Source organism: Stomoxys calcitrans, chromosome 4 (genome assembly GCF_963082655.1).
Source record: "Stomoxys calcitrans chromosome 4, idStoCalc2.1, whole genome shotgun sequence".
Taxonomy (NCBI): domain Eukaryota; kingdom Metazoa; phylum Arthropoda; class Insecta; order Diptera; family Muscidae; genus Stomoxys; species Stomoxys calcitrans.
The window spans coordinates 75,439,056-75,450,450 of NC_081555.1; the positions used below are offsets into that span (position 1 = coordinate 75,439,056).

The 11,395-nt window shown below is 38.1% G+C and overlaps 1 protein-coding gene across 1 annotated transcript; it reads left to right on the top strand.

Annotated features, from left to right (window-relative positions):
* Nucleotides 1–10,612: 10,612 nt before the first annotated feature.
* On the top strand, nt 10,613–11,044 carry LOC106091852 (ctenidin-3). The gene has a single exon (XM_013258533.2). The coding sequence runs from the start codon at nt 10,684–10,686 to the stop codon at nt 10,936–10,938; it is 255 nt and encodes an 84-aa protein (XP_013113987.1). The 5' UTR covers nt 10,613–10,683; the 3' UTR covers nt 10,939–11,044.
* Nucleotides 11,045–11,395: the final 351 nt, after the last annotated feature.

An 11,395-nucleotide genomic window follows, 5' to 3' on the forward strand; every position in this document is an offset into this window, starting at 1 on the left:
CCAAAGGGTAAACATTTTTCGACCATGCCAATATGTGGCTCAAATGAGAGGTATTTGAGATTAGAAAACGAATTTGATAACCAATCTTGGGGCCATGTTTTTGGGGGACTCCTCATCCTGTAAACTTAGCTCAGTTGTTGGAAGTAATAGCGAAACACGTCATGCAAAAATTCATTCCAATCGGATAAGAAATGCACCCTCTAGAGGCTCAAGAAGTCAAGACCCAAGATCGGTATATATGGCAGCTATATCAGGTTATGAACCGATTTGAACCATACTTGGCACAGTTGTTGAAAGTCATAGCGAAACACGACGTGCAAAATTTCATTCCAATCGGATAAGAATTGCGTCCTGTAGGGGCTCAAGAAGTCAAGACCCAAGATCGGTTAATATGGCTGCTTTATCAAAACATAGTCCGATATGTTCCATTTACAATCCCAACCGACCTATACTAATAAGAAGTATTTGTGCAAAATTTCAAGCGGCTAGTTTTACTCCGTCGAAAGTTAGCGTGCTTTCGACAGACAGACGGGCGGACGGACAGACGGACGGACATGGCTAGATAGACATAAAATGTCATAACGATCAAGAATATATATACTCTATGGGGTCTCAAACGAATATTTCGAGTAGTTACCAACAGAATGACGAAATTAGTATACCCTCATCCTATGGTGGAGGGTATAAAAAGGCGCAGCGGAGCGGGCCCGGTCCAGCTAGTTTTATATATAAGATTAGATAAAATCTTACAAATAAGGTGATACGTAAAACAACTCGCGCACAGAATGATTTAAAAAAAAATCACAAAAATTTTATTTCAAAGTGGTTTGTGAGTTAGAAATGTAGTGTAGGCAAGTATATTTTTTTTTGAATATTTATTGTACAACCTAGTCATTTTTTGAAGATTAAAGAAAATTTTAAATGTTAGGCGATTCGATAAGAAACCCTAACGTACAAAAGAAATTCACAAAAATATCATTTTAAAGCGGTTTGTGCCCGATCTTTTTCAGTATTTAAATGGAATCAGTGTTATTTTAGTCATTAATAGGCAAAGTTCATTAATTCGTGAAACAGGAAATAATTCTTGAGAAAAAAAAACTCAAAAAGTCATCACCCTAATGTACATATGCGAGGAGACTGTTGCTATCACTCTACAGCATTCAAAAATGGAAATGTTGAGCTGAAATTTGGCAAAAATAAGACTTTTTGCTGCATGCAGGTTAAGTTTTTGAAAGGATCAAATCGGACTATATTTAGATATAGCTGCCATATGGACCGATCTGTCGATAAAGGGTCTGAAGCCCATAAAAGCTTTCTTTTTTATTCGATTTCGGTTAAATTTGATATATTGAGTTGTTTTAAGCCTCCCGACATCCGACCCGAATATGGCTTAGAACGGATTATATTTAGATATAGCTGTCATATAGACCGATCTGCCCGTTAAGGGTATAAGGTCCATAAAAGCTGAATTTATTAACCGATTTTGCTGAAGTTGTAAACAGTGAGTTGCTCTGAGCCTTCTAACCCCCAACCCAAATATGGTTCAGTTCGAACCATATTTGGATATAGCTGCCACATAGACCGATCTGCCGATAAAGGGTCTGAAGCCCATAAAAGCTGCATTGATTACCCTATTTTACTGAAATTTGAAACAGTCCGTTGTTTTAAGCCTCCCGACATCCGACCCAAACATGGTTCAGATCGGATTAAATTTAGATATAGCTGTCATATAGACCGATCTGCTGGTTAAGGGTCTAAAGCCCATAAAAGGTTTACGTATTACCCGATTTCGCTGAAATTTTAAACAGTATGTTGTTTTAAACCTCCCGACATCCGACCCAAATATGAATCAGATCAGACTATTTAGATATAGCTGTCATATAGACTGATTTTCCAAAACGGAATTATTGCCAGATTTCGCTGAAACTATTACTTGTATATGAGTTCTCGGGACCTGAATAAAATATGATCGAGACCAGCTCCTATTTAGATATAACTATGGATATAGTACTGGAGTTATAATAAAATAAGATGATTATAATATCATTGGTGGTGGGTATCCAAAGTTCGGCATGGAACTTAACACGTTCTTACTTGTTTTTTTTTTCGACTTATTAGGGGGTGAAATGTTCCAGGGATAACGAGAACCGAAACAATCTCAGTTAGTTACTTAAGCCAATAAACATTTCCTAATAATATAAAGACTTGTTTAGTAATAAAACCAGAACCCAATGGTCAAAATCGTTTTGTATTTTATATATGCAGTATTGTTCTGCTGCCATACGGAGTTACTCCACTGTCAATACCAAATGGTATAAAAATTAGCGACTTTTTTGTTAACTTTTATCTGGGTTAACGAATTGAATTATTTCCTTTTGTGAGGCAACCACCCTAATATACACCTCCATTTATAATGTCCATGATTCAAAATTAAGTAGTGGGTGTTTCAATTTCAGGTTGGTTTTTTCCGTATAGACTCAAAAATGGCGGAACAGATTACCTTAAAATTTTCACAGATTGTGTAGGTTGATCTGGAAGGAAACATAGGCTATATAATTTTTTGATATTGGGAGGGGGTGGACCCTCCCCCTTACCCCAAATTACTACCCAAAAATAAAAGTAGACCGATCAAGACAATGTGGGATTCAAATGAAAGGTATTCAAGAGTAGAGTACGAAGTTTATAATAAAAGTTGGGTCCAAGTACCTGGGGGCCACCCCAGCCGCAAAACCCCTTAATATAGGTTTATTTGACGATCATGACAATAAGGGACTCAAATGAAAGGTATTCGAGAGTAGTTTACGAATATGGTCTTCTTTAACTCTCTAATATCTTCTTAGGGTGGGGACACTTCGCCAAGAATGCGGATATCGAATTCGTGTCGAATTCGTGTCATTGTAGCCTATGACGCTGAACGCGTTCGAATCCTGGCGAGAAAATCGGACAAATCGGTGTTTATCCTCTCTTAAAGTTGGCGACATGTATGGTCACTTAAAAAATTTTCCCCAAATTTCGGACTCGGCTATCAAAAAAGGTCCCTTACCATTGAGTTTAAAATTGAATCGGAAATCACTCATTGATGTGTGGGAATTAGCCCCTTCTCGATTCCTGATGCTAATGTTCTTCCTTAGGGTAATGTTCTCATTAGGGGAGGAATGGCACCTCAGATATGACTCAAATATGGATATCAAATTCGTGCTGCACTTTCAAATCCCTTTAATTTGAGCCCCATATTGAAAATTTTCTTTAGACAATTTTTGGGTTTGGGGGGGCTGGTTACTTGGACCCAAATTTTAATACCATATTCGTTTTCTGGTCTCCACAACCTTTCATTTGATACCCTTTTTGTGGCCATCGAACCACTTTCGGATATGGGTGGCTGTTTTGGGGTAAGGGGAAGGGTCCGCCTCCACCCGATATCTAAAAATTATATAGCCTATGTTTCCTTCCATACAAACGTACACAGTCTATGCAAATTTTACGAAAACGGTTCAGTCAAGTATCATATAGTCATAATGGGTCTAATGCTGTTTTTGAGGCATGGCATGACCCCTTATACTTCGATCTGATTTTGTGTGCCAGATTCAAAATCTACTACCAAATACCTTTCATTTGAGTCCCATATTGAAATTAAAGTCCAATATATCTGTTGGTCTTGTAAATGTGCCAAACCCATCTTGGGTCTTGACTTTTTGAGTTAGAGGGCGCAATTCCTATCCGATTTGGCTGAAATTTTGCACACGTTTCACTGTGATAAGTATGGGCTAAATCAGTTCATAGCTTGATAGCTGTCATATAACCCAAACTCCTGATTTGACTTCTTGAACTTCTAGAGGGGGTAATTCTTATCCGATTTGGCTAAAATTGTGCACATATCGTTTTGCAATGACTTCCAACAACTGTCGAACTTAGCACGCTTTTACTTGTCGTTAAAACCAAGATGCAAATTTAAATTTTTATTAACACACCACTTAAAATAAAAAATCTTTAATATGAAGGAAAATATTTTTCATAAAGAAATTTTTCCTTAAAAAGTTGGAAATATTATCATCTTAAAATAAAGTTTGCTAATCTTTGGCCTATGACGCTGAACGCCTGGGTTCGAATCCTGGCGAGATCATCAGAAACAATTTTCAGCGGTGGTTTTCCCCTCCTAATGCCGGCGACATTTGTGAGGTACTATGCCATGTAAAACTTCTCTCCAAATAGGTGTCGCACTGCGGCTCGCCGTTCGGACTCGGCTATAAAAAGGAGGTCCCTTATCATTGAGAAGTTTGCCCCTGTTCCTTAGTGGAATGTTCATGGGCAAAATTTGGAATTTGCAATCTTTGGCTCGAATCTTCAAAATTAGGATAAACATTTTTTCAGTTTATACATATTAATGTTGATCGCTATTCAAAGTTCCGTCCGGCCGAACATATTGCGTTATTACTCGTTATAGTCCATGGCATTGTTTAATATAAATGAAAAACTTCTAAATTGCTACACAATAAACTGCAAAAAAAAGTTTACTCAAGCTCAAAGATTTTGTCATTGATTTTAAGATTTTGGTAATATTTTCGAGCCAAAGATATGCATCGTATAAATAAGGATAACGTCCTATCATAAACGACGTAATTCATATATAACCAACTATACGTCATCTGAAATTAAAAAATGCACGACTCGTTAATACAAAGATATTAATATTAAAATCAAAGTTTTTTTACATTTGGAGCCGAAAGATATGCGGGCTTAAATAATCGATACAAGTCCCTAACTTCAATACAAAAATAGAAATTAAATAAAGTTTGCTGCAACTTATGAAAAGGAAGTTGTATTTTTATAGAAAAATAACCTTAAAGAAAATATCCTTAAAAGAAAACCACATGTAATATACCTTTTTCTGCTTCGTTTAATGAGTTACATTTTTTTATTTAATTGGATAATGGTGTAAAATTTTTTCTTAGCTACAAAACAAAATATCGAAAACAGCAATACATATATATTTTAGACAAACTAAAAGAATAATGTTACACTTCCAATTCACATATAATCGTATTCATGAATGTATGTATTAATTTATATAAATATCTTGTTTTATAAGTTGAATTTTGCCACCTAGAATATCTGGAACGAAAACAAAAAAAGCATGCCAAGTTCGGCCGGTCGAATGTTATATACCGTTCACCATGGATCGCATTTGTTGAGCTCTTGCCACGGTATCTCTTTTTAGGCAAACAAAGGATATAAGAAAAGAATTGCTATGTTAGTGGAACAATATCAAGTATGGTTCATTTCGCACCATTATTGAACTGAATATTGGAAACCATAGTAGAAGTCATTATGTAAACCATATTGCGATGGTCAGAAAAAAATTGCTATTTGTGGGGTATTTTGGGAAAGGAGTAGACCCCCAGAAAATTGGTCCCGAGAATGGGGATCAATTCTTGCTTTACCCCCAATTCCTTTCAATTAAGCTTCACATTGACATGGTCGGTAAATATGCCCGATTAAGGGTACATTTAATTGAACCCCATATTGCCATTGCCTTTAAATTCGTTTTCTAATCTCATTTAAACTCCTTATTCCAAAAGTCAGCAAATATGTCCGGTTTGGGGTATTGGCCCTAAAAACTATGAATATTTAGTTCCCCTCTCTTTAAGACACAATTGTCTTGGTGAGCAAATACGTCCTATTTGGGGACTGTTATGGTGGTGGGACGTCCGCTAGACAGTTGGCCCCTAATTTCCATAGTCGGCAAACATGACCGGCTTGCGGGGTGTTTTGTGGGATGGGCGGCCACTCAGTGAGTTGACCTTGAAAATATATATCGGATTCGTCTTCCACTTTAAAAACCCTCTCATTTGAACCTCATATTGTATTTGTCAGAAAATACTTACTATTTGGGTGGTGTTGTGATGGGGTGGCCCCATAGACACTTTTCCCGAATATTGATATCGAATTCGTAAATTTGTCCCCTTTGGGGCATGTTTTTGGTGAGAGACGGCCCCCCAAACACTTGGTCCCATATTTCGATATCAGATTCCTACTCTACATTCAAATACCTTTTATTTAAGACCCATATTCCCATGGTCAGTAAATAAGTCCTGTTTGGGGGGTTTTTTTGGGAAAGGGGTCGACCCCCAGAAACGTGGTCCCACATTTGGATATCAGATTCGTATTCTACTCGTAAATACCTTTCATTTGAGTCCCATATTGCCATGGTCGGTAAATATGTCCGATTTAGGGGTGTTTTGGGGCTTGGGTGGTCCCCCTAGCACTTGGTCCGACAATTGGATATCAGATACGTTTTTTTATCCTAAATACCTTTCATTTGAGTCCCATATTGTCGTGATTGGTCTAAAGTAAAAGCGTGCTAAGTTCGTCCGGGCCGAATCTTATATACCCTCCACCATGGATCGCATTTGTCGAGTTCGTTTCCTAGCATCTCTTCTTAGGCAAAAAAGGATATAAGAAAAGATTTGCTCTGCTATTAGAGCGATATCAAGATATGGTCCGGTTTGGACCACAATTAAATTATATGTTGGAGACCTGTGTAAAATGTCAGCCAATTCGAATAAGAATAGCGCCCTTTGGGGGCTCAAGAAGTAAAATAGAGAGATCGATTTATATGGGAGCTGTATCGGGCTATAGACCGATTCAGATCATAATAAACACTTATGATGGTCATGAGAGGATCCGTCCTACAATTATCAGGCAAATCGGATAATAATTGCGTCCTCTAGTGGCTCAAGAAGTCAAGACCCCAGATCGGTTTATTTAGCAGCTATATCAGGTTATGGACCGATTTGAACTTTTCTTAACACAGTTGTTGAAAGTCCTAACAAAACACGTCGTGCAAAATTTCAGCCAAATCGGATAGGAATTGCGCTCTCTAGACGCTCAAGAATTCAAGACCCCCGATAGGTTTATATGACTGCTTTATCATGTTATGGACCGATTTCAACCATACTCAGCACAGTTGTTGGAAGTCATAACAAAACACCTCATGCAAAATTTCAGTCAAATCGGATAAGAATTGTGGCCTCTGGCGGCTCAAAAAGTCAAGATCCCGGATCGGTTTATACGGCAGCTATATCAAAACGGGGACCGATAGGTATTTGTGCAAAATTTCAAGCGGCTAGCTTTACTCCTTCGAGAGTTAGCGTGCTTTCGACAGACAGACAGACGGATATGGCTAGTTCGACTTAAAATACCATGACGATCAAGAATATATATACTTTATGGGGTCTTAGGCGAATATTTCGAGGAGTTACAAACAGAATGACGAAATTTGTATACCCCCATCCTATGGTGGAGGGTATAACAAAACGATTTTTTGACAGAACACAAGAAACATCAACTCTTTCCTTGGACATATTTTGCCTGGTCTGAAAGCCTTGTTTGATGTGAAGATGAAGAACTTACATTATATAAATAGGATATGTTAATTAATACCTACAAAATCGAAAAAATTTAATTTATAAAATAAACAAGTAAAAGCGTGCTAAGTTCGGCCGGGCCGAATCTTATATACCCTCCACCATGGACCGCATTTGTCGAGTTCTTTTCCCGGCATCTCTTCTTAGGCAAAAAAGGATATAAGAAAAGAGTTGCTCTGCTATTAAAACGATATCAAGATTGGAGACCAGTGTAAAATTTCAACCAATTCGTATAAGAATTGCGCCCATTGGGGCTCACGAAGTAAAATAGAGAGAACGATTTATATGGGATCTGTATCGGGTTATAGACCGATTCAGACCATAATAAACACGTTTGTTGATGGTCATGAGAGGATCCGTCGTACAAAATTGCAGGCATATCGGATAATAATTGCGACCTCTAGGGGTCAAGAAGTCAAGATCCCAGATCGGTTTATATGGCAGCAATATCAGGTTATGAACCGATTTGAACCTTATTTGACACAGTTCTTGAAAGTAAAAATAAAATACGTCATGCAAAATTTCAGCCAAATCGGATAGGAATTGCGCCCTCTAGAAGCTCAAGAAGTCAAATCCCCAGATCTGTTTATATGACAGCTATATCAGGTTATGGACCGATTTCAACCATACTTAGCACAGTTGTTGGATATCATAACGAAATACTTCGTGCAAAAATTCATTCAAATCGGATAAGAATTGTGCCCTCTAGAGGCTCAAGAAGTCAAGACCCAAGATCGGTTTCTATGGCAGCTATATCAGGTTATGGACCGATTTAAACCATACTTGACACAGTTGTTGGATATCATAACAAAACACGTCGTGCAAAATTATATTCTGATTGGATAAGAATTGCGCACGCTAGAGGCTCAAGAAGTCAAGACCCAAGATCGGTTTATATGGCAGCTATATCAGGTTATGGACCGATTTAAGCTATACTTGACACAGTTGTTGGATATCATAGCAAAACACGTCGTGCAAAATTTAATTTCAATCGGATAAGAATTGCGTACTCTAGAGGCTCAAGAAGTCAAAACCCAAGATCGGTTTATATGGCAGCTATATCAGGTTATGAACCAATTTGAACCATACTTGGCACAGTTGTTGGATATCATAACAAAACACGTCGTGCAAAATTTTATTCTGATCAGATAAGAATTGCGCACTCTAGAGGCTCAAGAAATCAAGACCCAAGATCGGTTTGTATGGCAGCTATATCAAAACATGGACCGATATGACCCATTTACAATACCAACCGACCTACACTAATAAGAAGTATTTGTGCAAAATTTCAAGCGGCTAGCTTTACTCCTTCGGAAGTTAGCGTGCTTTCGACAGACAGAAGGACGGACGGACAGACGGACGGACATGGCTAGATCGACATAAAATGTCGCGACGATCAAGAATATATATACTTTATGGGGTCTCAGACGAATATTTCGAGTAGTTACAAACAGAATGACGAAATTAGTATACCCCCCATCCTATGGTGGAGGGTATAAAAATATAAAACATTTTTAATGTTCCTCTATACGTATGGTTCCAAACTAGACGGCAATCTCATCTTTGTGGTGTACTGCAAAGATCTAGAACTGGTGATATCGAAAAGGTTACACAACCACTGCAGTGTGTATCAAGCGGAGATCCTTGCAATTAAAGAAGTAGTGGAATGGCTAAAATATAATGTTATAACGACGATTGGCACAAATATCTTCTCAGACAGCCAGGCAGCCATTTAATCCCTGTAGAACGTATTGCTGAACATCCGAGATATCCGAAGGAATTGTAAGGCGGACAAGCTTGCGAGTGTTGGAACTACCTTACACATACCAGGAAAACTGGAATCTGTAGATATGTCTCTGACGACATGTAAGCAAAATTTTCAGAATCAGATCCGAAGGACATCGAATGATAGATGGTCACAAAGAGCGGGGTGTGAGCATTATAAAAACTATGAGGCCAAATCTAAACTTGAAGAGGTCTACCGCTTTGCCGTCACTTGCTAGAACAGACGTCTCAATCATTGTGTCCGTCATGACAGGTCACTGTCTAATTGGAAAACATGCTGACAGACTGTAGGACATCGAAGAAGAAGAGACTATAGAACACCTTCTGTGTGTGTGTCCGGCACTGGCAGTCAGAAGGAGGTCCAGGGTTCTCATTTCTATGAGAACCTGTCTGATTTCGAGGATATGAACATTCGCAAGTTGTTGGGCTTTTAAATACGATCTGGATGGTTCAACGGTAGGAACAAGAAGGTATCTTCCTTCTTCTGTTCATGTGGTCTCACAATGGATAGAAACCTCTAAGTGTGTCTAAAGGCAGACTGCATCCTTGTGTCAAGGACGAGATTGTAAGGATCTAGCATACTATTTTTAAGGCAAACAAATTTAACAAATCTTTGTGTTCAAGACTTACTTTTAAAAACCAAGCATAAAATCATAACAATCAGGAGCATTTACTCGTCATTTAGGACAACATCGCTTCCTTAGTATTACGAACAAATTCTTCTGTAGCAAGACACAAAGTGCCAGCTCATCCTCCTTTTTTTCTGTACATTTAAATATTTCTGTTAATAAGAGACAACAAATATGTCACAAACATCAGCAGCTAAGCCTACTATACGTTACTGACATTTTGATGTTTCCTATACTTGAAGTTAATATCCCTCATGGATTTCATACATCAACATTATGATGGAGGTGATAAACTTTTGGTAATGACTGGTTGGCCGTGATCAGAATTGCAGCAGAAAACACAGAAGATTTAGATGAAAACAAGAGTGATTACAAGTAACAGGTTTTCCCTGGGAGTTCTGTGTGCAATTTGTTTTAAGTCAATGGTCTGGTTTTCTTTGGTAATGGAATTGCGTCTTCCATGCGGTCATCCTACCATGCCCCAAAACATGTACGCTATGTCAGTGGTATTGGTGCTTTTGTTATAATGTCATCGATTGCAACAGAAGAGTGGGGCAAGCAACCAACAAGATGAGTCGATGGCTTACAAATCTAGAATATTTGCTGTGTGTGACCAATGGCCAGTGGTGAGTGACTTGAGCGAGTTGACTTGACATTTTGCAGGCTTGCGAAAATAATGGAATCTTCTTTTGCTTCGTTTTCTGGGGCGTTACTAAGCTGCAACTATAAATACCACAACTTCCGTAAGTAAAACAAACAGTCTTTCGAAGGCATTCAGCGAAACACCAAAGCATCCTGTAGACGAACCTGAGCATTTTCGTATAAACCGAATTATAGCAGCAGCCATGAAAGTATTGATTGTCCTTTGCGCTCTGTTGGCAGTAGCTTCAGCCGGATTTATAGGCGGCTATGGTGGTGGTTGGAATTCAGGCTGGCATGGTGGATATTCCTCTTATCCCAGAGTGGTAAAAGTGATACGCCTTGGTGGCGGTGGATGGAGCGGTGGCGGTTATGGAGGTGGCAGTTATGGAAGTGGCTACATTGGCGGTGGCTATCATGGTGGCTACTATGGCGGAGGAGGTCATGGGGGATGGTGGTGAAAAAAGTACGCACTGAGCAATTCCTTCATGTGTTAACACGTGAACTTATTTTAACTTCAGTTTGAATGTAAAGTAAATGTAAATTTGTGATTCTTCTTGTTCTATGCCCCTTTATGTTGTGAATAAAATTTTGTTAATGCACAAAAATATCAACTTGTAATTTGTTAATTTGCAAATTGTTAATGGTTATTTTGTTCCCAGATGTTGTAAAAAACGTTTTTTCTCATACATAAATCAATAGATGTTGGAAAATATTATGGGAACAATTCTTTGAGTTGTCTATAATAGATTCAAAATGTTATATCAAAGACTATGACAAACCGATAACTAGACAGTTGAAACATTACATTGGTATAAACTATGAATGATCATATATTGCTAAAAATTGTGTGCTTAGTAATATATAGGAAAATTGGATTCTTTTGCTAATAATTCCGAGTATTTCATACTAAATTAA

Coding starts and splice junctions, on each gene's coding strand:
- LOC106091852 (XM_013258533.2), top strand. CDS start 10,684: ATGAAAGTATTGATTGTCCTTTGCGCTCTGTTGGCAGTAGCTTCAGCC.